The 27,553-nt window shown below is 42.8% G+C and overlaps 1 protein-coding gene across 3 annotated transcripts in view; it reads left to right on the top strand.

Annotated features, from left to right (window-relative positions):
- SIK3 (SIK family kinase 3) overlaps positions 1-27,553 on the top strand; it is a 274,128-nt gene that overhangs the window by 223,587 nt on the left and 22,988 nt on the right. For all 3 annotated transcript variants that reach the window (XM_077456978.1, XM_077456979.1, XM_077456977.1), the window contains exons 15-21: positions 5,417-5,560; positions 12,907-13,060; positions 14,562-14,687; positions 18,666-18,766; positions 20,075-20,184; positions 20,289-20,610; positions 22,990-23,774. In XM_077456978.1, coding sequence (XP_077313104.1) covers positions 5,417-5,560; positions 12,907-13,060; positions 14,562-14,687; positions 18,666-18,766; positions 20,075-20,184; positions 20,289-20,610; positions 22,990-23,774 — 1,742 coding nt within the window. The remainder of the gene's footprint in view (positions 1-5,416; positions 5,561-12,906; positions 13,061-14,561; positions 14,688-18,665; positions 18,767-20,074; positions 20,185-20,288; positions 20,611-22,989; positions 23,775-27,553) is intronic.

Genomic DNA, 27,553 nt, shown 5'->3' with positions numbered 1-27,553 from the left:
CGCGGTCGCTGAATGATTAATTAAAAAGTCGAATATAATACAATTTTATATATATAAATATTTTTTTAAAACTGTAGTTTTCGGCCAAGTTCATCCTGCATTTTCAGTTTGGGCACCAACATTTCCATTCAGTGAACTTGGGCTCTGACACTTTAAATAGTTTTTCACAGCCATGACATAGCGTTCACCACTTTATATTTTGTGTGTCAGCCATATCCATAACTTGCAACTTACAACCCAGGATTCATCCTTATGGATCCCTCAGTTCTCCACACATTGGCGCTCCTCCCAGTACCTTGCCTGGTTTGGCAGACTCCCTGTGCCAACATTTTTGCCTGCTTCTGATGTTCATACAGATACCCAGGGTCTTATTCTGGAATTGGGCTACAGAGAGAACAGTGATGAGTGCTCCCACAGTTACAAGTGGAGATGGCTTTTTTTAGTCATGGGAACTCAGTGAATTATATCCTGCACCTATAAAAAAAAATGTTTTCACTTACCTGAAATGCTGTTGCTAGGCAGTCTTCCTAATCTGCCTCTTCCTATTCCACGGTGCTTCCTCCTCTTCGGTGATCGGCCCCATTGCCTTCTGGGACATGTGTGTCCCCCAAAAAACAATGGGGGCCATTCACAAAGCGCAGCGCGACTCGTACATGCTTAGTAGGAAATGGGCAGTGAAGCCGCAAGGCTCCACTTCCTGTTTCCCTTCATTAGGATGGAGGCGCCGTCAGCCGATCCGATGGAGGGATCGGCCTCAGGGCGGCCGACATTGCGGGATTGTTGGACAGGTAAGTGTCCTTATTAAAAGTTAGCAGCTACATTGTTTGTATTTTCTGGCTTTAAAAAAAAATAAAAATGTATTGGCCCCTTTAAGTATGTCTGTGATGCGCCCTTGGATACGGCCCCTTTGCTTTCTAGAGCCACGGTATCAGCAGTGGTGCTGCGTCGCTTCATTTGGCTTAAATGCTGGTCTGCGGACCAGGCATCCAAGAAAGTGCTGGCGGATTTGCCCTTCCAAGGTGAGAGACTGTTTGGCACCTCGCTAGATGACATTATTAAGAATGTTACTGGGGGAAAGAGTACTTTGCTTTCACAGTCCAGAAAAGGTAAGGAGCCACACTGTAGGCAGGGGCCCTCTTTTTCCGCTCATAAGCAGCTTTTTTGTTTGCCCGGGTCAGCAGGTAAGCGGTCCCAGTCCAACAAGGTGCCCACTGAGGGACAAAAGCATCCTCAGCGCTGACCAAACCTCTCGAGCAAATCAGCTGCCGCATGAAGGTTCGCCCCCGCCTGACTCTCGGGTGGGGGGGTCGCCTTCGGGAGTTTACAGTCTGGTGGACCTCTCTCCTTTCCGACCAGTGGGTATGCAAACTAGTTTTGTCAGGCTTTGATATAGTTTCTTTCTTGTCCTTAATCTTCTTCCGGCTCGTCGGGAGGTCCTGTTTGGTGCAGTACAGGGCTTTCTTCTGCGGGGGGTGATAGTTCCTGTACCGACCCTGGAAATGTTTCAGGGATTCTACTCCAATCTCTTTTTAGTCCCGAAGAAGGAAGGGGTCCGTCTGGTCTTGGATCTCAAGGCCCTCAATTGCTTCTTGAAGGTGCGAAGGTTCAGGATGGAATTGGTTCATTCCATGGTCGCTGCTCTGCATCAAGGGGATTTCTTGGCGTCTTTGGACATCAAGAACGCGTACTTGCATGTTCCCATATGCAATAAGCACACCAGAGGTGGTCGGGAACGAGCACTACCAATTTGTAGCTCTGCCCTTTGGCCTAGCAACGGCGCCAAGGGTCTGGCCCCAATTCTGGTGTTCCTGAGATGAGGGATCGCAATCGTGGGTTTCCTGGACGACCTTCTGAGAGTAACTTCCGCCTCAGATTTAAGGGAGGGTGTGGCGATCACCATACAGACTCTCCGGGAGTTTAGTTGGGTGTTAAACCTGCAGAAGTCGGTGTTGGTGCCGACTCATTCCTGGAGTACTTGGGGTTGATTCTAGACTCCTCAGATGCGAGAGTTTTTCTCCCTTCGAACAAGTTGCAGACTCTTCGATCTGCGGTGCAGTTATTGGTGTACCGCAGGTGGTCATCGCTGTGTTTTTGCATGCGAGTTCTGGGTCTCATGGTAGCCACTTTCGAGGCGGTACCGTATGCTCAATTCCACACTCGAGTCATGCAGAAAGAGATCCTGTCCAAATGGGACAAATCTCCGACATCCCTGGATTGTCAAATTCAGGTGAGCCAGCTAGTCAGGGAGTTGCATCTCTGGTGGCTGAGGTCTTGGCATCCGAGAAGTCGTTCCTTCCTCTTCATTGGACAGTAATCACGACAGACGCCAGCCTGACTGGCGGGGGGGGGGGGGGGAGTTTGGGGCATCCAGTCTGCCCAGGGTCACTGGACGCAGGAAGAATCCCGCCTGCCGATCAATGTGCTGGAGCTTCGGGCGATTAGGCAGTGCCTCTCCACATGGTCGCAGAGGCTGCAGGGCCATCCGGTCAGGATCCAGTCCAGCAATGCCAAGGTGGTGGCATATGTCAATCGTCGAGGAGGGACAAGGAGCTTAGCTGCAGTGCTGGATGTCTCTCACGCCCTACAGTGGGCTGAGCGGCGCGTGCCAGCTCTGTCAGCCATATACATTCCGGCCGTAGAAAACTGGCAGGCGGACTACCTCAGTCATCAGTTGCTGGACCAAGGGGACTTGTCACTGCATCCGGAAGTGTTTTGGCTCATTTGCCTAAGGTGGGACATGCCGGATGTGGATCTCTTAGCTTATCGGCTCAGTCGGAAGGTACAGAGGTTTGTGGCCAGGTCAAAAGATCCCTGGGCAGATGCGTCAGATGTGTTGGTGGCCCCATGGGGGCATTATCGGCTGATTTATGCTTTTCCCCCCGCTCAGACTCTTCCCTAGTCTGCTACGCAGAGTGGAGCCCGAGGGGATTCCGGTGATTCTGATTGCCCCAGATTGGCCTTGACGTCCTTGGTATGCCGACTTAGTATGAATGGTAGCGGATGTTCCTTGGAGGCTGCCAATGCGGTTGGACTGTTGGACTGTATTGGTGGCTTGTCCGAAGAAGGGCCTGGCGGTTTCGTCTGCCGCTATTTCTCGGTGGATCAGGCAGATTGTGGTTCAGGCTTATGCCATAAGGGGGCGAGCGCCTCCCTTTCCTGTCAAGGCACATTCTACCAGGGCATTTGGTGCCTCCTGTGCTTTCCGACATAAAGCGGCTGTTTCCCAGGTGTGTAAGGTGGCAACCTGGTTGTCCGTTCACACTTTCACCAAATTTTACAAGGTTGATGTGGGCGCATCTTCAGTTGCATGCTACAGCCGCAAGGTTTTGCAGGCGGCTGTTTGAGGTTGTGACTCCTCTGAGGAGGAGTTTTTTGTTATGGGTGGAGTTGGCACCCCTCATTTTTGACACTGCTTGGGGTCGTTCCTAAGGTCAAGATTAAAGTGGTTGTATAGTTAAATTTTTAACTTTGACCTACAGGTAAGCCTATAATAAGGCTTTACCTGTAGGTAAAAAGAATATCTCCTAAACCTGTACGGTTTAGGAGATATTCCCCTCTCAATGACCCGCTGACTTCAGTGGCACATGCGCATCGGGGATTCTCGACTGAAAGTCCAGCAGACGCCAGACCCTGCCGGGAAGAAAACTCCTGCACATGTGAGGGAGTGACAACATCGCGGCTCTGGCCACTCATCGCTGGAGCTGCAATACCCAGAAGACACGCCGAGGGAACATGACAGCTCATTCGGCGTGGACTGAGTGAGATGCCGGCACCTCGTTCTAAGGTAAGTATTTCATAATGAGCCAGTATGCGGTGCATACTAGCTCATTATGTCTTTTCCCTTAAAGGTGTTAAAAAAAAAAACAGTCAGCAAGTTTATTCCCACTTTGAGATGCTGTGTCCTTCAATGAATGAAAGAGAAAATAGGATTTTTGTACTCACCGTAAAATCCTTTTCTCTGATGTTCATTGACGGACACAGCACCCACCCCTCCTATTTATGTTTGTACTGCTTTTTGACAAACTGAGCTGATGGGAGCATAATGAGGGGTTATAGCCAGTAGGACCGCCCCCTGGCAGTGCTGTGTTTGAGTTCTGCCTAGTCCTCTCCTAAAGGTGGCGATATAACCCTAAGGTCAAGATTAAGATGGCATCTGTCAATGAACAGCAGAGAAAAGGATTTTACTGCGATTACAAAAACAAACGATTTTTCGTTAATGTTGGAGTTCTGTTAAATGGCCAGCATTTAACTATTTTTTATTTTTTTTAATTTTTTTTACAGTTTAGTTTTGCCTTGCCCAATTTTTATTACACTTAAATAATCAATTTTAAAATTTCAATGCTCAGTCACAACCATGATGTTTCCTTGTAGGAAAAAATATTTGCTTAGAATTTAGGTTTGGAACATTTGTGTGATAAGCCTTGGGTCTGAATGCCTTTTAAGCTCAGAGACCAACGCTCATTTAAATCGGTAATCCAAGCATAGATAAAGCTACTAAACTCCTACAACCAGTAAGCATGGGCTTAGCTTAACACTAGGAGATGTACTTGGATAGCATTTGTAAACAACTGAATTTTTTTTTCTTTCTCTTTTTGCTGTTTGTACTTTGCATATAGCGCTGACGAATTCTATAGCGTGTTGGTGATTCTCACAAATTTTCTAGGACGCTTTCAGTCTGTTATACAGATTACGTACTTTAAGTGGAATTGCGATTGAACTGATTAAAGCAGAAAGCCCGTCAAAATTAACTAGAGAAAATGAATAGCCCATTAAAATGCTTCCAGTGTAGTTTTTTTTCCTACTGCTAAATGTTCTCGGTTTGATGGCCAGCATCACTTCCTCTGAGCCCAGGTCACCCTGAACCCACTGCAGCCTGTGACTGGATAGTGAAAGGAGAAGCAGCACAGTTTTGTTTTGTCACACTGCTTTCTCCTATCTGCCTACTTCTTGTGGATACATGCCCTGACTAGCTCCATGTGCTGCTTCTTCCTCTACTGCTCTAGCCCTGCTCTGCATATATTGAATATATATGGGCTAATACCAGAACAAATCCAGGTACTTAACTGCATTTGAGAAATACATTTGATAATGTATTATTGATCACAGAGCTGCATTAAATTAGGTCTTTAGCTATAGTTCAGCCTTTAACTACTGATGTGTTTTGGGTTGTCGTAGCAAAGTATGACATCCAGAGGAAGTGTAGGCAAATACAGGAATAACATAAAGACTCCTTTGTACTTTGAAAAAGTTTTTCTCTGAAATAAGTTTTATTATTGTTTTGAAATTTTTAGTATGTGTTAGGAGCATTGCATTCTTTAGATCCCAACAAAGGTCCGTTTATATTTCACTTGTTAATGCTTCTGCGATTTATCAGAGAACTTTACCTGTGTAACTAACCAGTATACTTGTATTCTAGGTATCTTGCCAATCGCACCAAGAGACATACATTGGCCATGACTTGTCCTTCAGCTGAGATTCCTCCAGACCTGCAGCGTCAACTGGGGCAGCAGTCTTTTAGAAATCGAGTTTGGCCCCCTCACCTTGCTCTGGACCAGCACCGGTGAGTACATACTAACAGCCCTGAGAATCGGAATGATTCACATAGCCAAAACAAAGTCACAATACTTGGGTAGCATAGGTAACTGCTCACTGTGTTGAAACTACACATTACATAGCTGCTGTAGTGGCCTTAAAGTGGTTGTAAACCCTTACAAACCACTTTGACCTACAGGTAAGCCTAGATTAAGGCTTACCTGTAGGTCCAAGAAATATCTCCCAAACCTATACGGTTTAGGAGATATTTGCCCGAAGACAGGCACCGCTATCTACGACGCGCAGGCGCACTGAGCCGGGCATCGTCGATGACGGCAATGCCGCGAGTCTCGGCTCCCGTCCGCATGCGCGGGAGTGACTCATCGCTGCTCCGGCGAATCACAGCGCCAGAGCAGCGAGACCCACGGAGACCCACCAAGAAGATGGACACTCGGAACTACAGGGGACAGCGGTGACTTCGCTGGCTCCTGTGTCAGGTAAGTGACACATAATGGACTACTATGCGATGCATAGTAGTCCATTATGCTTTGCCTTTACAGGGAATGAAAGAGGAACTCATCAGGGTTTACTTCCTCTATATATATATATATATATATATATATATTTTTTTTTTAAAGCATTTGTTAGGGAATGGTGGATTTTTTATTTTTTTTGCCCCGTTGTGGCTGCCAATTCTCTTTCCTTCCCATCCTATTGGCACAACAGTAAGTGTAAGGAAAAACCTCCCCAAAGTGAAGGGGAAAGCTCTTAGACAGATGTCACCATGTCCCAATAGGAAAACTTCCCCTCTATTCCTGTTCTAGTGCCAACTCAAAATGTAGGATTTTCTCTCCATTTCAGTCCTGATGATGGTCACAGGACAAAAGGGAAGGTCAATATGTTCCCTGCTAACCCTTCTCTGTTGTATGCTTCGTATCCTAAGTGTTAAAAAAAAGAAAAAAAAAAGTTTTTCTTTAGATTCACTTTTATTTATAGTGGGCACTGCAAATTCTTCTAGTTACAAAACAGAGGTGTTCAGAATGACACTTTTGAATTTCTGCAGTTATAATTCAGTCTGTAATTTTGGTTCCTGTTTCTTTCATTCTGTCTTAACTAGGAATATATGTTTTGTTCATTGCTATGGTATTTTATTGATTGGAGAACAAAATGCCCTGTTTTCTCCTGGGAAGCATGTGTTTCCTTCCAACCTTTGGACGGTGAATGTATATGCAAGAGTGCAAACTTTGTTCAACACTCACTGATTGCCACGCTGGAGCAAATAGAGTAGGTGGTGCACAGTCAGCTGTTGTGACCTTGTACAAAATCCTGGCAATCCAGTGGCACACGGCCTTATTTTCCCTTAACCTCTCACAATATTTATTCTGCTATAAGTAAACACGAGGATGTGGCTAGTCCTAAATTGCAAAATCTCTGAAGGAGCTGTTTTGAAGAATTCAATTACGATATATTTTTTTTTTTTTTTAATCTGTGTTTTAATAGATCATTAAAATTTGAGAAATAGTTTGAGTTTTTAAAGCTAAACGCCAGACCGATATTTTAAAAACCGAAGTGCGGTTAAGAATTTATAAAAAAAAAAAAAAAGAAAAAAAAAGATTAGCCACTTGCCTACTTTTTTTGCTAAACAAACAAAGACCAAAAAGTTTGAAAACAAAAACTGTTTTTCTTAGTTTCTGAAAAAATAGATTTAAATATTGAATCAAGTTGAGAGGTCAAATCGATTAAAAATTTCAGCAAATCTGTCTTTTTTTTTTTTTTTCACCAGGACCAGTAATGTGTCGAATAGTGTCCCCCATCGGATAGTGTCCGCCCTGTACTGCGCTTGCGCAGTAAGGAGGACAAGGAGATTCCAAAAGTCTCCAAAGATGAACGGCGCCCCACCATCCAAGTAGACAGAGTTAGAATAAAAAATAGGCGAGCGTAGCAAGGCCCTGCCCGAAGTGTGGCTAGCAAAGCGAGCCCACAAGGGGCCATAACTGCGCAGTTCGGGGGCTGACACTATCCGATGGCTGGACACTTTTTGACAGAACACCGGCGCTGCGGGCAAGGGTTTTTAGGCAAGGCCACGGCTTCGTCCTAGTCTGCAAGGCCGGACGCCGCAGACTAGGCCGAAGCCGCGTCCTCTCCTAAAAACTCCTGCCCGCAGCTCCTCAGGACCAGCGCGGCGTTCACCCAAAAAAAAAACTTGATGTGAATCAAGTTTTTTTTTTTTTTTTTTTTTTTTTTTTTTTAAATCGCTGATTTTTTTTGTTGAGAAAGTCGCCCAGCTCTAGTTTGTTATAAAATTTTGCAAACAAGTAATTTTTCTCCTTCACTGATGAGGCTGCACTAAGATGCAGCACTGTTGGGGCTGCACTGATCATCAGTGCCTTGATTATCAGTGTAGATGTTCCCTTTCACACTTGCCTGTTACTGGCTCTCTCCTCTCTTCACGCTGTGTCAGTGTGAGGAAAGGAATGCCGAAAACCGGCAAGTGTCTTTACATCGTGATCACCTGTGAGTGGACACAGCTGATAACCTGGCAAAGAGCCGCTGTGATTGACTTTTTACCCTAATCTGTGAAAAGCTGTGTCCAAAGGACACAGCAAGCACAGAGTGCGCCGGGTGCACACTACAGCGGGCACGGTTCTGGGGGATGCCAGTAAACGCCCTCCCAGAACTGTACAAGTGCGCTGTAGCCGTCATTTGGCTATAGTGCGGTTGGGAAGTGGTTAAAGTTGAATTATCTTAGAGAGTTGTTATAAGAACAGATATGTCCACTGGAGGGTTTTTCCCTCAACTCTTGCTATAATGACAGGTCAAAACTTTGAATTTTCCATCACGCTGTCCCAAAGACAATGGTTACCGGGACAGATTCATCAAGGCTTAATGTACACAGGACGTTTTACAACCTCCCCTGAACAATTTAACCTGGCAAGATGGTAAACAACGGTTAAAAAATGCAGTTTTCCTGTGTTTACATGCCACGTTTAGCCGCATTTGGGTTTAGAAGGCTTTAAAATATATATATATATATTTTTAAATAGTCAAAAATGAAAAATGCTTGTAAACGAAATGCAAGTTACCCCATTTACAAGCTGTTACAGACATTTGGCGTTTCAAATGCCTCTGAATATCCGTCCTGAACGCATTTTTTTGCTTTACAAAAAATGCTTCTAAACTCAATGCATAGAAACGACTATAAATGACCCTGTGTACATGTTACACATAAGATAACACTGAGGAGAGTTTAAGGACAGCTGAAAAAAACACCCGACTGCTCCTAAACGTCCGTAAACAGACGCTGCTGTTTCTCATACTGTATTTTTTAGGAATGTAACCCTACTGGCTGGAAAATAACCCAGGTTTACAATGCTAAACCACTGACTCTCAATTAGGAACAGTAGGGTCAGCTTGCTGCTCAAGTCCCTTTTTATTTGGCCTAGTGGCTTGTCAAATTACTGTTGTCAAATTGCAGAGGAGAGGGGCTGTTACTGGCAGGTACCTCCCCTACACCAGGCTGCACCTACGCTGGGTTATGAGCAAGTATTCCTGAGCACACATAAATATTCACCTCTGCCATCCAGACCACAGTGATTGTCCCTTGCCTCTGTGCTCAGTTATCTATGGAGAGTTCTGTGATCAGGAAGTTTTGCGCTTCCACTAAAGTGGACCGTGCGCTAAACCACATCTTCCATGTGGTCTTGGGGATGGTACACTTAACCATTCCTGGGCATGGTTCTGCTCAATCACACTACACAAAAAACTGGACCAAGATGGTGAACCATGCCTGAACTCAGTTTATACTGCCTGTACACCCTAAATTAGATTTTTTTTTAAAAGTGGTGTTAACCACTTCCAGACTGGCGCACGACGATGTACATCGGCAGAATTGCACGGGCAGGCAAATTGGCGCGTACAGGTACATCCATTTCTATTTGCCTCCCTGCCATCGCTTGCGGACTTGATCGCTGCGGGGATACCCGCGATCATCTCACGGGAGGCTGAACGGGGAGATGCCGTTGTAAACAGCATCTCCCCATTCTGACTAGCAACAAGTGACACTGATCTCTGCTCCATGTGATTGGAGCAGAGATCAGTGTTCACTAGCACACAGCCCAGCCCCTCACAGTTAGTAACACACCCCTAGGAACACTTAACCCCTACACTGCCATCCCCTGGTTAACCCCTTCACTGCCAGTGTAATTTACACAGGAATCAATGCATTTGTATAGCACTGATTGCTGTATAAATGACAGTGGTCCCAAAAATGTCCGATGTGTCCGCCATAATGTCGCAGTCACAATATAAATCACTGATCGCCACCATTACTAGTAAAAAAAAATTAATAAAAATGCCATAAAACTATTCTCTATTTTGTAAACGCTATAAATTTTGCGCAATCCAATCAGTAATCACTTATTGAGATTTATTTATTTTTTATCAAAAATATGTAGCAGAATACGTATCGGCCTAAACTGAGGGAAAAAAAAACGCTTTTTATATATGTTTGGGGGATATTTATTATAACAAAAAGTAAAAAATAATGCATTTTTTTTTTCAAAATTGTCGCGCTCTTTTTCTTTATAGCGAAAAAAATATATAGTTCCCTTATTTTCTCTGGTGGGCTTTGGCACTTTCTTCTTCTCACTGATGCTGCAGGCTATTCATCATTTTCGAGGGGGCTTTTGCCCCACACTGGAATCGGCTTCTTGGCTTCTTCCATCAGGCATGAACTTCAACATTGTGGAATCTACAAGGTCATTCATAGTGTTCTTCCATCTATAGGCTTTCAAAGCCTCTGGGGACATTAATGTTGCCTATTCACGTACAGTATTTCCATCTTTTCACACATCATTGCTATTTTGCTGTAGGCATGCAACCCTAGCAGTTTCTTGCCCTTCCCTGTGACCTGTCCACTGCACCTCTGGTCTTTGTAAGCTGCTAGCCCTGTACGTGCTCTGCCTTGTTCAGGGGGCTTTTTCACTCTATCTGGTGAAATTTTTTTCCCCACTGGCCTTGAAGCTTCTCCTGTCTGGCTGGGGAGGAGTCCTGGACATGCTCTCTGTGCAAGAGACTTGGCTATTGAAGGTGGCTTGTCTTCCATTCAATATTCTGTAACTCGGAGCAGTGTGGTTGTCCTTTAACACTGATTTGTTTGAATGTCAGGCGATGTCTGGTGATACCACGCTGTGGCAATGACTTACATCAACTATTTGGTAGTAACCACATTTCTTGCAGCTGTAAATGTTGCCAAACAAATTCTGGCTTGGGTGGAGGATCGTTCTCCAATCCTGTCTACCATGCACATCTCATGTGGGAAATTGCCAATTGACTTTTTCAGTAATCATCCTCTGGACTCCGATTAATGTTGTTTTCACCCTGAGGTGTTTCAAGAACTCTGTTGCAGATGCTGAACCTGCCAGGTTCAAAAGTAAGGGATACGTTTGTCTGCAAGTCAACTCTGTGGGATTAGTTCAGCCTGATCTATGCCTTTTCTCTGAAACTCGTTCCTCACCTTCTACACAGGATTGAGAGATGGAGGAGGGCTTTCTGTTGATTCTCATCACTCCCTACTGGCCCAGGTAGATGTGGTATTCGGACCACAATTGGCACTTGGCAGACTATATGGCCTTTCTGAGCTCTTGTGTTCCAAAGGCCAGGTACCACCCTACTTCTCACGGTCACTGGTTTTAATGGCCAGGCTGGAAAAGAGATAGGGGCCTGTCGGATTCAGATTATTTCAAACTTTTTAACAACTGGGAAACTGTCCTATTGCAAGTCTGCCATTGCCATTTCTGATGAGCAAGGAAATTCTATACCAGGAAGTACTCAATGTGAATGCACGCTGTCTTTTCCAAGCTGAACTGGATTGCTTGTTGGCCTTGCATACCATTGAGGGTACTTGATGGTTTGACTCTCTTGCTCTGTCTGTCATTCCTGTAGGGGAGAGACAGTTTCTTCTTCAAATACTGCCGGGTGCATTCAACAACGTATCATTAAAACCCCTGAATTTAAGGGGCAGATTAGATGGTGTATGGGAGCCCGCGTGAGTTTAATGGGAATTACAAGCTATTAATCCGGTTTCTAACTGTAAATGGCCTTTTGCCCGAATATCAATATTTCTACTTTTGAGAGTTTTTCCTTTTTCTCAGGGCACAATTTCAAGTTTTGCGGCAAAACCTATATACTAGCTGCAACAATTAATGAGACTTTACTGGCAATGTATATGATCAGCTTGATTGGATGATGTATGGGAGTCTTTACAGATTTGATCAACAATATATGCTTCTTTTGACCTTTCTATGATCTAGTAGGCCATACTTGGTGAGTGGTTTTCAATGAGGTGATGAGACAGTGGTAATTGCTGTTTTAAAAACAAATCTCTACATTTCATCACATTAAGGCTTCATGCATAGTGGGCATGAAAATGATTGTCATTTTTCATTCAGCCTGCAGAAGCCACACTTTTAGCCTATGTGTCCATACACGTTTGGGTATTTACAGGCATAGTTGTAGAGAAGCGTTTACAGGCTGCCCAAAAAAAAAAAAATCACATGTGCGTTTTTGAGAGAAGCTTTTGGGCAAAAAAAGCGCTTGATTAAGCATTATTCTAGTGGTTTGTGGAAAACCCTTATAAATGCATGTAAAGTTGCGTATCTACAATATGCTCCATTGATGAGTTTTTTTATGCTGCTTTTTTCTGCCAGCAGTTCTGGATTTTTTTTTCTGCTGCCCAGTGTGCATGGACTCTTGGACCTTCATTGTTTATTTAAGGACTTTTTTTGTTCACATTTTGGAGGTTGGAAGCACTGCTCTTAGTGTTTTGATTTATGTGAGTTGGAGTTTTGAGTGACTGCTTTTCATTCACATTTACTTTTGTTTTAATTCATCTTTATTGGGTTTTACAGTACTAAAAAAATAAATGCCACATAAGTATGACAAAATAGATTGTTATACAAAAAGAATGTCCTGAAACAAGTCGATACTAGTTTATATCAGCAATAGGTAACATTCTCAGTCTGTGTGCCCGAACAAAAGTCATCTGCTGACAATGGAGAGGCATCAACTAAGAGCGTAACCAATCATCATACCATATACTGTATATACCGGAAGACGTATGATGGAGTATTGCTCGAACATTCTACCATTAACTAATGTCTAATGACCGCTGAAAAAAAAAAAAAAAAAAAGGAAAGCAGACAAAGTGGAAATTTCAAAGCGGACTCGGGCCTTTCCACTAGAAAGGTAAGAAGGTAGTAGGTCTGGGTCTGTTCGTACCTGAAAATTTTCAAGAGATTCACATACATTTACTTTTATTAGGGTGCAGTGTTATCATAATTTAATAATATAAAGACTGAATTTTCCTGCTTTCAGTTCCATGTATAAAGACTCAAACACACTTCACCTTCCTGCCGAACGATTCTCCCCAGTACGAAGGTTCTCTGATGGAGCCGCCACAATCCAGGCCTTTAAAGCTCACTTGGAAAAGACAGGACACCAGAACAGCAGCATCAAACAGCTTCAGCAGGTATATTGTCTAGTGTATACCTGAACATAGCTCTGTTGTTATTACCACACATCGGATACATTTATTAAAGCACATATCAACGAATGTGCAGGTTGCATGTAAAAATGTTAGCAAGATCCTTTTGGGTCTGTTTTGTGATCAGTGTGACAATTTTTATTTTATTTTATTTTTTGCATGATAGTGTGGCGAAATAGCATCTATCTCTTCTCACAGTTGTACCGTGATAATGAGCACAAATACAGTAATGAAATTTAATCTCAGATTTGCCACAGACCTTGGAAGTGCTCAGGGGCACTTTTAAAATGGGCCGTTATATTCATAACCTGCATTTTAAATAAGCGTAAAAACAAATTGGCAAACAATAAGAAGACCATTTTGATACATGTCCCCCATTCCGTTTTAATATCCTCCTACTATAGAGCAAGTGTGTGAAATGTATCCCTTTACTTTCTATGCATTGTGTCTGGGGACATATTTACTTTTTATTGATCATTTTTTAAAACGTTGTTTGTTCTATATTTTTTTTTCTTTATGATATTCATGTGGAACAATGCATATGGATTCTAAACTTTATACTATAAGCGCCTGTCTTTTATTGATATTGAACAAATACATAGTACATCATAATAAGGCAAGCACAAAGTAAGCCCAATCATAAATGGTCCCGCATAGGTTTGTGGCAACTGACTGCTTAGCACATGTTACATAATCACATACAGATTGAACCTAAATACTTTCTCAGGTTTATCCCATGAGCAGGGCAGGGGATAATAATTGATGGCAAACAATCCAATCTTACTTTACTGTAGTCATGGCAAAATGTGTTTTGTGCATAATCACCATTGTGCACTGCTTTAATAAATGAGCATTCGGTATCTGTATAACTAATAGGTAGAATAGAGACTGAACTACATGCAGACACAGCTCTTGTACTAGGCAATATATAATGATGTGTGAATGACCTTTCTCCCCACACTCAGATAATGCCACCCTGTCACCACCTAGCACCACACATGCTTGCTGTTTTATAGTTTTTACAATTGCATTTTATATAGATTTTGGCCAATCACAAAGTTATTTGGCATCCCTGTTGAGATAAGTCCAGTAAACCGCACAGAGGATACACAGATTTTGTTTATAGCTGCCAGACTGCAATCGTGACGATTGAGTTACCCATCAGGGGAGACTTTTATCCAGTTAGTTATAAATCCCTCTGCCCCTCTAACAAGGACCATCATTGCTAGAGTACTTGCTGACAACCATGATGAAGCTGTAGCAGATGTCAATCTAGGAAAACACTCTGTAAGGTGATCAGAAAGTTGATGGGTGAAGCATGCTGCAGAAAAAAAGGGGATGTGGATCCCTAATAGAATAAGTTCTTAAAGCATATTCTTAGAAAAACATTCACAGTAAGTGTTTGAGTGGTTTGTAATCCTAACATATGCATCAAAAAGCGTGTGTGTGATGTGATAATTGAATGATTTTTTTTTTCCAATTATAGGAGTGTGAGCAACTTCAGAAGATGTATGGTATAACGATGGATGAGAGAACTCTGGAACACACTCAGCAACAGCATTTCATGTATCTGCAAGAGCATCAGCATCATTTCCTGCAGCAACAAATCCAGGTGCTGACTATGCTAATGATTCTGCAGCTACTTTGTACACTTCTACAATAGAGGCTGGTTCAAACCAGATGCAGGCCAGTGCATTTTTATCCTACATCAAAAATGCATGCACAGTGTTTAACATGGATTCCAATGGCCATTGTTTACAGTAGTGCATTGCATTCCAGTGCAGCCAACACAAGTAGAAGCTGGCGTGTTTTTTCTGTATGGAATACGACAAAATGCATAACAAAAAATACCTAAATACACATGTTCTCAATTAAAATTAAGAAAAAACATTACATTTTTGACTTTCACTTTTGTTCAACTTGATTATATGGGAACAAAGGCTGCCCACTTACAGCATCACGTTTTTTTTCTTATACATACAAAAGTGAGTCCTACACTTGGAGTTTACTACTCAATAACAGTGTTTTGTTTAATTTTACATTATAGGGCACAGAGGAGTTCATATTTATGGCTACTTGGGCTATGCTGCCACATTCAGGTGGATGGACACTTTACAAAAAATAATTAGAATCCCTCATAACCCCTCTTAGTTCAGCTAAGTCTCATTTTTTTTTAGCTAGCGCCCTTAGTTGTTAAATGTGTAGCCCTGTGTCTCACTGAAGGTCTTCTTCATTGTCTTTGGTTCCCATAAATTCTGCCTTGGTTCCAACAGTTTCTGAAGAACTTGGGTTTAGTATCCCTGGCGCTTTGAGCCCAGATGGAGTCCTTGTGACAGTTCATTAGAAAGTCCTTTAATTTAGGGCTGCATAAAGGTGTTGGGGAAGATGATGCTGCCTTTGATGCCCAATTCCAGACCTCTGGGACAAACTTTGAGAGTCATTGGATATGCTAGTACATTTGACTCACAAAACCAGGTCAGCTTTGGAATGGCGGTTATCCACACAGATGCTAGATACCAGCAATTCCTTCATTACAATTAATTGGAAGGTCTTGACGATGGACGCCATTCTGTTAGACTGGGGGAGGTGTTCAGGAGAACATCTTGGTTCAGAGATCGTTGTCATCAGAGGAGCGGAAGTTTCCAATCAACATCCTAGAATGTTGGGGCGATTTTGGCTGGCTCTCTTACAATCATCGGCGTACCTTCAGGGTCTCCTCATGAGGGTGTAGTCAGACAATTCCATGGCCATGGCATACATCAAACATCAAGGAGGGGCGAGAAGTCATATTGCTCAGGGAGAAGTGGCTCTGATCTGGTCTTGGACAGAAATTCACAATCCGGCTTTCTCTGCAGTGTGCATTCTTGACATGGAAAATTAGCAGGAGAACTTTCTCAGCTGAATGCATGAGAATTGGCTCTTCACCCATAGGAGTTTGCAGAGATTTGCCTGGGGTGGGGGGAATGCCAGATGTGGGTTTTTAGATTCCCTAGTTATTCACTGGATCCGTTTTCTGTAATCTATGCCTTTTCTGCTCTGCAGCTTCCTCCTTGCCTATTGTACAAGCATAAAGTTGGAGGCAGTCTGGTGACTGACTGTTCCTGCTTGGCCAAGCAGGACATGGTATGCAGACATTGTGCATCTCTTAGCAGATGAACCATGGGCTCTTCCAGATCAGCCAGTTTTATTGTTGCAGGGTCCAGTCTTCCATCCTGCTTAAACCCCTTTCATACAGAGGCGGTTTTTAGGAACTATAGTGCTGGAAATAGCCACTGCTAAGCGCCTGAAAACCGCCTCCCATTCATTCAAGTGTGACTTTTCACACTCGGCGGGGCATTTGAGGGATGAAACATAAATATAGAAAGTGTTTTTTTTGTTTTTTTTCTTATGTTTAAAATTGTAAATCAGTCTTATCACATGATCAGATAAGATTTCTTCAACAAATATCCATCAATAGATTTGCCAATTAAAGAGATAGGTTGATTCACAAACGCATTTCAGTAATTCACTTTCTCAGGAGATGATGCTACTGACAGGGTGAAAATCAGCTTGGTAGAAACCATTCATTAAAAACTGCATAGATTCCAGATGGTGACCACTGTTGAAAGTCTGTCCCGGGAGCTGTGGAGACAGGGGGAAAGGGGGACCTAGGGACACCACAAAGAAATGCAAGTAAGCAAATATAGCTTAACTAGGAATTTGCCATTTCACTAATCCATTTATCCATTCAAAACCTCTCCAAATAAAGTGTTAGCAAGTTTACCAGATTTGGCTTTCCAACAGGATGTAATGGCATATTTTCTGACTTTTCTCTAGTAGATATCCTCTGGCTTTAAGTGCCATCAAGGGACAGATTCCCGTATGGGCTATACTTTTTCGGAGACCTATTGCATTTCATTCTTCAGTTGAAGTCTTTGTGCAGGGTGTTACATGGAGTGTTCCACCTGTGCAGGCCCTAACTTGGTCTTGTCTGTTTTTGCTGACTTCTTCTTTTGAGCCTAGCTGAAAGATTTCCTTATGAATCCTTAAGCACAATGTTGTCTTTTTGGTTGGCATTACCTCTGTTTGCAGGATCTTGAAGTTGGCTGCCCCTGCATGGTTCTTCACCAGCACATAGTGGTGTTGAGGTCTCAGTCCTCTATCTTTCCTAAGGTGGTTTCTTTGTCCACCTGAATAAGGACATAGTGTTGTCGTCCTTTTGTCCTAATGCTAACCAGATATGTTTCCCTCTTTTGGATGTTTTGTGTTTATCTGAAGTCTACAGCTTTGTTTCGATAGTCTGTTCTTCCTTCCAATTTCTCAAAAGGGTCAGGCTACTTCTCGATCTGCTATTTCTCTGTAAATTCAACGGCTCTTTTCTCAGGTCTGTGGCATCAAGGGCAAGGTTCCTTTCTCCTTTCCCAGTCATGGGCCATTCCACCAGGAGTGTCGGTGTATCCTAAGCTATTCATTATCAAGCTTCTGTTGTTCAGTTGCAAGGATGCAACCTGGTCTTATTTTCACACATTTACTGAGTTTTACCAGGTAAGCATTTATGCCTCTGCAGGACGTCAGTTTTTGGCAGAAGGACTTGCATGCACCTTAATTGTGGTGTTCCACCTCTTCTGTATTTAAATGTTTTGGCCTTGTTATGTTGCCGCCAAAGTCTCGTGTTCAGTGCTTTGGAACACCCCAAATAGTCATGGATCTGCCTGTATCCTGAGATGTACCAAGAATTTAGAATGTTTACCTGTAACCCCTCCACCCCCCTGCTTTTTTATTTTTGCTTCTTTTTTCAAGTTAGCATAAATATGAACACCTCTGTGTCCTTTGATGCACTCCGAACGAAAGGACACTGACATGAGAGGTTAATAAAGGCTGCCCTCCTTTGAGAATATTATCTGTCATTCTTATGCTCTGACTTCTAATGTATGAGTTGCTTCCCTAGGACAAGTGCAGCTCTGACACTTATTTTACTGTACGCTCATTCCAGCACTGTGACTGAAACATACTGCAGTCAGTTAGGAATCTAGCGTTTTCAGAAGGAACCTTGGAATGGCTTGCCCGATATTTCACTTATCACTGTCTCACTTTAAAGTGGAGCTCCAGTCGTTTTTGTACTTATTAAAAGTCAGCAGCTACAAAAGGGGTAGCTGCTGACTTTCAATAAACACACTGTCACCTGTTACACGATCCAGCCGCCCAAACCCTTTGCTCTCTCCCCTGTCTTTTCATGGCGCCGGCATTGCAAGTGTGGTCATCCGGCTGTGACAGTCGTGCCTCCTCAATGGCCGGACAATCTTCTGTGAGGTGTCCCAGAAGTTTGCAAGGAGGGGGAGAGGAGAAATTCCGCTCGAGTCACCTAGGCAACACAATTGGAAGTGGGAGCAGGTACCTGCCCCCCAAAAAATAGCATGCAAAATGTGGCATGTTTTTCAGGGGGTGAGGAGTGCTTAAAGAGGAACTTCCACTTCTGGGTGTAACTCTGCTTTAAATTCTGGGCAGCTGAATCTGCCTGTGCATGGCAAGCTTTGCACTTTCATAATCGCCTATCTTAATAGTACAATCCTGCGATAAGGTCAGAAATAATAGAACCTTTCTTGTATTTCAGGACTGTATTCGTTCTGCACAGCCATCACCACCTCTTCAGTCAGCAACCATAGTAACAGCCGGAGAGAATCAGCCAGCCCTGCTTACCCACCAGCTTCAGCGGTAAGGTCTTTTTCCACCTAGAAGAACTGAGAACTAGAAGAGTTTGTGGTCCCCTAACTGTGTGATTTATATTTATAAAGTATTATTTTTTTTCACCAAATAAGTTTTAGCCTGCCATTAAAAAAAAGCACTATAAAATGTACACATTAAGGTTACCTTCACACTGAGGCGTTGTTCAGACACTAAAGGGCTAAAAATGGCACCTGGCGCCGCAGTGCGAGAGCCTGAGTGCTTTTACAGTGGAGCGAAAGTCCTGCAAGTAGCATCTTTCGGGTGGTGCGGTAGCGGTGAATACACCACTCCTCCACTGCCCCTGCCATTGGAATCAATGGGCACTGCTGCCAAACCGCTTCGGCAGCGGCGCTATAAACCCTTTGTTTGCCCACTAGCGGCCGAAAAATGCTGATATTACAGCGGTAAAGCGCCTCTAAAATTAGAAGTGCAGCTCAAATAACAGGGAAGGGAAAAGGGTCACATACACTGCATATTCATTCTACCATGGTGGCAGATGAGACTTGTATTCAGTCTTGAGGGCAAAAGTAAATCTGACTGATGGCCGAGGGAAAGCATGTTAAGAACATATTCATACAACAATCCTCTTGTTGTGGCATTCTTCTCTGACTTAAACTAGTCGCACACACATCGGTTTCCTGTCTGACTTTCAAACAAGTGCAAATATGATCAAACAACCAACCACTAACCTATTAAATATTTATATCTCCATGTCAGGTATGATGATAGTATGTGTTGATCACTTTTACAACTAAATGCTGATTGAAATTCCTTTTGAAATTTCTATCACAATTACACAATCATATGTATTAAATCCCTCTCAGGCCTCCGAGTGCAGCTCACCTGGGCTGCATTTAGAGCAATGAACATAATGTATTAATGTACAACTTCTTTAAGGACTCATGTACATGATCGCATTGGGACATATAACCTAAGTTACGGCAGCATTTTGGCACCCAACTATGTAAAAATTGCCCTACCTGGAATTCAGTTTTAAAACCTTGTAGGTTCTCTTTAATGTTATGAGAAAACACCCACCACTGGAAATGGGTGGAAAGTCTCAGAATCAGATAGCAATATTTTATTACTGCATCTTTTAATGACCGTATACATTGTTTGGTATATACCCAGTAGGGACTAATTCCCGAATGTTGCACAAGCTGGATTGATTGTACACACCTTAAATTGAATCTTCACTGGAACACAGTTATATACAGCTTTTACCCTGTTTCTTCTGCTAATACTTTGGAGAGGCTTTTTGTGTTGTATTACTCATGTTACTACCTTTTTTTTCAGACTGCGAATTCAGCCTTCTAGTCCTCCTCCAAACCCAGCCAGCAACCACCTCTACAGACAGCCAGACAATAGTCCTCCGCCATCTTCCAGTGCCATGCTCCAGACACATGGTATCTTTCCCTATGTAATCAGCATGACATGATACTCATGGTTACTCAATGGTTGGTTTTAAGTCATTAATGTTTGTTTTTTGTTTTTTCCCCTTCCCCTCCAGGAGCCCAACCTTCCACTCAGTATCAGGGGGTGCCTTCTCACAGTGCTGTTTACCAGCCCTCAAGCAGTGGCTCCCCTCCACCTAGCATTACACTGCCTCGCATGAGCATTCAGCAGCAACAGAACCAGCAGCAATCTGCACAACAAGTCACCATCCAGGTGCAAGAGCCATCAGACATGACTGGAGCTTCGCGGGCAATCCCAGTGAATCCTTGTGCCAACCACATACAGATGCAGCGAGCATCGATTATGGCTTCTTTGGGCAGCTACACCCACAGACCATTATCTAAGCAGCTGAGTGCTGACAGTGCTGAGGTGCACAGGTAACAATGGACAGAGGAGGGTGGATTTACGGTCTCAGAAAAAACTTGTGCCTGTAGTATTTGAATTTTTTTTGCTTGGTTCTCTGGCCGATTAAGTTGGAACTCGGATGTTTGCAAAAAGAGAAAATGTGGAAGTTTAGTTAAAACCTAACTGTTTTTTTTTTTTTTAATTGGACAAAAATGACAAACTTTGTCAAAGAGCATTTCACATAAGACATGATGACAGTAAATATACAGAAGACCGGCCGTAAGGCCAATATCATATATACAGGAGAAAAACCTTACATGTAACTCTCCATCACCAGCACCATACTAGACACTTTAACTCTCAAAGTCTGATGTATACATCTCTCTCCCCCCCCCCCCCCTTTTTTAATTTTTATCCCAGCCCCGTGATATAACAAAAAGGCAACAGGCCACATCATCAGCATGTAAAAAGAAACTGGACACAATCTTTGGACAAAACGTACACAGAGGGAATAAAACCCAAGCCCCCCAATCCCAGCAATGTGTTATACCATACCCCCAGGAAGAGCCTATCCAAAAATATCAATAGGTTCCCCCCTTATACATTTATTTTAATTATCTACCTCTCCTTCCAGGGTATCATTAGAGTCCACCCAGTGGAACCACACCTTCCAAAACTTCTTAGGGGAACCATGTGCCTCATATGTCATACGATAGAGCGGAATGTCAACAGTAACTAAATTCTTCCACATCTCCAACATCAGGTTTTCAATATATATTCACCTCCTTGCCCTGAGCTTATGGACACCAAAGAAAAGGAATCTAAGGAACAGTTTTGTAGCACCTAACTAACTCTAAACCTACTCTCTACCACATTCTAAGCCTAATCTATATAGCCCTGTAAAGACAAAATCGCTATACTTGCCTATTCTGCAGCCACTCTGGTCCAGTCCCAGGCTTCAGTGTGTAGGCCAGGCAGCGACAATATAATCTCCTTAGTAAGTCTATGGGTGATGTCACTTCCCAGGCATCACAGGGCTAGATAGATTAGGCTTAGAATGTGGCAGAGAGTAGGTTTAAGGTTAAGTTTAGACTAAACTTCCTCTTTAAGTTTGCCTTGGCATCATATACTTGATACGTATTGAATTTTTTGATAGTATGACGTAGTTTAATGTATTTTTTTTGGCGGTCTTTACACACATTCATACTTATTTGTATCTACGTGTGTACTGTATGTATGCTTACCTGTCACTACAGTCCATTATGCTTTATCCCCAGTACTGAGCACTTCCATGTGCAGAGCAAAGAGCAATATCCATATTGATCGAAGTGAGGCTGTCTACCTATCATTTAGGGAAATAATGTGATAAAGAGGTGAAAGTGCACATTCATGACTTTGTTTGTTAATGATGGTAGTGATTATAATTCAAACTTTCCCCAGTTCTCTGGTTAGTCAGCACAAAATGCTTAGTTGCTTAAAGTGGTTCTAAAGTCGTAATATTTATTCCCTAATGTTTTCCCTACATTAAGGTAAAAAATGTTACAGTAGCAAAATGGGCATCTCCCCCCAAACCCCCACTGCTGACAGTCAAATGTTGTGAGCATAGAGCGCCAATGGGGGACCCATGATGATGAGGATTGGGGCTTCTCTGTGCAACAAACCAATGTACAGAGCAGGTACGTATAACATGTTTGTTATTTTTACCTTTTTTAAACTTTACCTCAACTGTGTCCTCTGTACTTCAAGGAAAGGATTTTACAGGTAAAAAACAAAAATCCTAATTTGTGTTGGTATACCTTTTCAAATGCATGTAAACCACTCTAATGCATGTATGCAAAGTGTGAGGAGCTGTAACTCTAAATTATCTGAGCTCCCAACCTAAGAGTAAAATAGAAAATATGTGTGTGTGTGTGTGTATGTATATATATATATATATATATATATATATATATATATATATATATATATATATATATATAATATACACACATTTTTTTTTTTTTTTTTTTTTTAGACCAGGTATGCCTTGGAGGTAGAACTATTGTCCCTAAAGGTCCAGCACCACCCAAGTCCAAACTTACTCAAGGCAGTTGAAGACACCCCTGTGTGTTCAAATCCAGCTAAGCAAAAATGGCAGCCACTCAGATTGCTTTTTTAACTAATAAAAGGACAGAATGTCTAAAGTGTTCCTTCATTCAGTAAATGCAATATGTTATCTTAACCAAGGCAAATGTTATTACAATTTATATTCTTTGAAGTATAGTAGAATTTGACTTCACTTTTGCATGCATTAACATCTGTTAAGAGCAACAAGAACACCAAAGGGAGAAGAGGAAAAATAGTTAATATAATTAATGATTTTATGCAGAACTGGTATAGTCATACGTTTTTTTTTCTTTTTCTACTTTTAGTCTGAATGTGGGTCGTTTCTCTCCTTCAACAAACTATGACCAGACTCACTTGCACCCCCATGTGTTTTCTGATCAGCAACGGGCTCCCCCTACAAGCTACACTACACAAGGAAGCACGGGGTACACCCCATCTGGTAGCACTGGTTATCATCAGGCCTTGAAAGTTCCTCAGCTAGAACAGTATCCTTCATTTCCACAAACCCCCCAACAGAACTACACTGCATCTGCTCTGCAGCAGGCCTTGCTCTCGCCCACACCTAGCACATATACGAGGCACCACCAGCAACTTCCGCACATGCTTCAGGGTCTGTTGTCCCCACGACACTCTCTGACCGGCCATGCAGATGCACGCCTGCCTCCTGCTGATTTTATGCAGCTTATTAAACAGCACCAGCAACAGCAACAGGAGTTGAATGAACTGTTCAACCAGCACCTGAGTCAAGGAGACACAGGCAACCTTTCCTTCCAGAGTCCCCCTGAAACTTATCACAATCTTCTTCAGATCCGAGCACAAGAATGTATGCATCAAGCAACGCCTACTCCTCCACCGCCCAGATTCCACCCTTCTATACTACATTCAGAGAGCATGGAGGAGGACTGTACTGGAGAAGGACATAGAATGGGTGAAGGGGAGACTGTCAGAGGAATAAGCAAACCCCATCAAGAGACTGGGCATGGGGATTCAGAAACTCTTCTAGGGACACTGGCGCTCCGAGAGCATGAGCTGGGGACACAACAGTATCAGCCACAGAATTCGTACAGTGGGACCAAGATGACCAGCAGAGGTAATTAGAAAGGGATAAATAGTACTCGCTGTCTGTTTCCTGGATATTTAAAGTCAATGTAAATTCTAACTGGATGATGATTAGCTCACCACAGTTATTGGGCCTTGTTTTCAAACAGGGCATATTATAGCATATGCCCATGATTACCCACAAGAGGATGCACAGGTTTTCCTTGCATACCCGTGCAGGCAGTCTCATTGATGTCAGTTGGATTACAGCGGCTTCCTCAGACACAGCCGCTGCTCGCAATTTGACATTAGTGATTGTCCCTAAACTGACCTTCACGGATTTGAGCCAATGCATCCCAGTTGACATCAGTGGGACTGCCTGCACAGGGATGCACAGGACAGCGGTGCAGGTAAACTCGGTCTGTGCAAATGCGTTCGTTATAGTACACCCTGTGTGAGAATAGCCTGAAAAATAAACCATTGGCTTTTTTTTTTTTAAAGAAAATACTTTTCACCCTTTCATCTGTTTCAGTGCTGTAGATTTCCTTTAGCCTCTTCATCTCTTAACATCACTGATAATTGCATGGCATTTTCAGGGTGGAATTCCTGACGGGGATAAAAGAGGATCATGCATTGTGTGGTCACTTGTATTTACCATTGGGATGCGTCTGTGTAAGCGCAGCATTGACAATGGTCTAGACCAGTGTGTATAGAACAGCTCACACTCTCCTCATCTCCATAACATATGAGGGAGATGTTCTGTAATTCAGAGTTGACCTGGTTTGCTGGTATTGTTTGAGGTAATGTTGCACAGTTCACAGGAAATTACAAGCTCACTAGATTTCTAGGTGGATAAACAGGTATTTTGCATCTATCGAAGAGGATATTTCAAGGTGCTTTCAATGGAATAAGAGAAGTTGGGACTATTAGAGTTTATGTAAACTTTAGGAAACCTTTCATGAGAGATGTGTGCAGGCTGCTACTATTGCTTATCTTTCTGAAATGCCTGGCTGTTGTATTGATGTTTTGGCAATAATACAGTTGAGTGAGTGAGACAGACCTAAAGCAAGTTTAGGGGTTTCTTTCTGGCTTAAAGGGGTAAAGCTTTGTGTTTTTTCACCTTAATGCATCCTATGCATCAAGGTAAAAAAACACCTTGCACTCTCTTGCCCCCCCCCAAGACCCAGATTTACTTGCATAACCCCCCAATCTCCATGGATGCAACCCCCCCCACAGCTTTTGTGGGCTCTTCATTGGATGATTGATAGCAGCATGGCCATTGGCTCCCACTGCTGTCAATCAAATCAATGACGCGTTGCAGCGGGGGGCATGGTCAAGTGTATCACATGGGAGAGGGGGGGTTAGCTCTTGTGGGGAGGACCCGAGACAGCCGCCCCCAGAAGACTAGAATCGGGGCCACTCTGTGCAAAACTGCACAGTGGAGGTAAGTATGACATGTTTTTTTTGTTTTGTTTTTTTAATTAGACCTTTACAACTTCTTTAAACTTGTGTTACTTTAGGTCTTTCACATTGAAATCCTGAAGACAGATAAAGACAGCCAATTAGCATTTTCAGAAAGATTTGCAATCCGGGCCATCAATTTTCTCCTATTGGGGTTCTAATTTAAACCAGACTTGCCTATTCTTATGCACTGTATTCCAGTTGCCTCCAGGCAAACTTTACTCATGCTATCATGCATACAATATTTGCAAGTTACACAAGACCTGTCTCTAGTCTGTTTCTCTCTAGGATTGACAGCTTAATGCTCCATCACTGTCCCTACCATTTTCTTGGGCACTTCAGACCCGTATCTTCTTACTTTGGTTGTTGGGAGGCCACTGATGATGATGATGTAACTCCTGCATGTGCATTCTGAAATTATATTACCCTGGCACTCTGTGCCACTTTTGACATCCCACAGATGCCAGGAATGGTCTGAGCATGTAGGTTGCAATGTGCATGTACCTATCTTTCTTTTTTTTTTTTTTTTAAAGCCTTGACCTCTACTTTGTTATAGAATCCTAAGGTACAGGGTAGAACAGGATGTGTACTATGGGCAGGAGATTGCTTTTAGAAGTTTAGATTGTTGAGTCTATATCAGAGCTTTATGATCCTTATAACACTGGTTGCATCATTCTTCAGGCCAGAGAAAATGGTCTTTTTTTTTTTTTTTTTTTTTTTTTTTACTTTTTGGGTGCTTGCAGATTTTATGGTTGTTTCTACAGGACTGTAAGATAAAATGTCTGCTGTAAAATGTCATTTCCCAATGTAAAATGTAATAATGCAATTATAATATAATACCGTTTTACATGCTACATGTTCTTATCCTTTAACCCAGGGGTCCTAAAACTTTTTAAACAGGGGGCCAGTAGACTATTGGGAGGCCGGACTATAGTTTGAAAAAAATATGAACAAATTCTTATGCACACATCTTACAGTTTCCCCCATCAGATTCCTCTCCATCACAGATTCCCCCCCCCCCCACATCAAAGTTGCCCCCCCCCAATCACATACTCCTCTCCATTCGCAGATCCCTCCATCACAGCTTCCTCTCCATCACAGATCCCCCCCTCCATCACAGAGCCCCCTATATCACAGAGTTCCCCATCACAAAGCCCTCCAGCGATAATACACTGCTCCTTCCATAAGAGCGAAGCAATTCCTCTTCCCTCTGCTGTGTATCTCGCACATGACACAAAGCATGACAGGTCTGGACAAAGGGCAGGACTTTTCAGGTGAAAGACAGGTGATTGATTGCTGGGATGCCCCACTGCCTAGTAACCAATCACCCGCTTCTTAACTCGAAGTCCCGCCCTTTGTCCAAGCCTGTTGTGCTTTGCATCTTGTGCGAGTAATGTAGCAGAGGGGAAGGGAAGTGCTGCGTTCTTATGCTGTGCACATATGATCAGAAATTCGGCCAGCAAAAGAATGAGAGCTTTTCATTGGAAAATGCGACTGTGTTTAGGCTCCATTGGACTTTTGCTGGTGGAATTTCGGCCAGCAAAAGATTGAGAGCATGTGACAGTGTGGGTATGCTGTGTGATGCGGTTTGAAAAATGAGGCATGTCTGTTTTTCTATGCATTTTCATGCACTATAATGCTTAATAAAAATTGAAAAGGCATGTAATTGTGCTACAACAGACATGAAAAAATGCACTATTACAAAAAGCAACAGACAAAAGGGGACGTGGATAGATGTGAACCTAGCCTAAGAGCCACCCACTTTTGCTGCTGCATATATGAGTTTACAGCTGGTCGACCTTCCTTTAGCAGCAGTGACTTCAAGCAAGAGCTTTTCAGTAGCTCTGAATCATACATGCACAGTGTTCAGGAGGAATATTTGTCCATTCCTATATACAAGACTGCTTTAGCTAAGACACATTTGTAGGATGTCTGCTGTGAACGGCTCTCTTAAAGGTCATTAAACAACATGTCTATGGGTTTAGGGTCTGGGCTTTGGCTGGACCTATCAAAAAAGTGCATTTTCTTTTCCTGAAGCCAGTCTACGGTGGATTTACTTTGATGCTTAGGGTAATTTCCCTGCTGCATCACCCAACTTCTACTAAGCTTCAGCAGGCAGACAGACACCCTGACATTATCCTGTGGGATATTTTGGTAAACTTGGGAATTATATTTCACCTCTATGATGGCAAGTGTACAGGCTGTGGATCAGCGAAGCAAGCCCAAATCATACTGTTCCCACCACCATACTTCACCGTTGGGATGTTTTGAAGTTGGTAAGCTGTGCCCTTATTGCACCATACATAGTACTGAGTATTCTTCCCATATAATTACATTTTTGTTTTCATTAGGCCACAAAACATTTTCCCA

This window comes from Lithobates pipiens, unplaced genomic scaffold (genome assembly GCF_037356315.1).
Source record: "Lithobates pipiens isolate NorthernLeopardFrog02 unplaced genomic scaffold, aLitPip1_a1.2 Scaffold_27, whole genome shotgun sequence".
Taxonomy (NCBI): Eukaryota; Metazoa; Chordata; class Amphibia; order Anura; family Ranidae; genus Lithobates; species Lithobates pipiens.
Note: the sequence above shows the minus strand (reverse complement) of the source record. Positions and strands in the feature narration are given on the sequence as shown.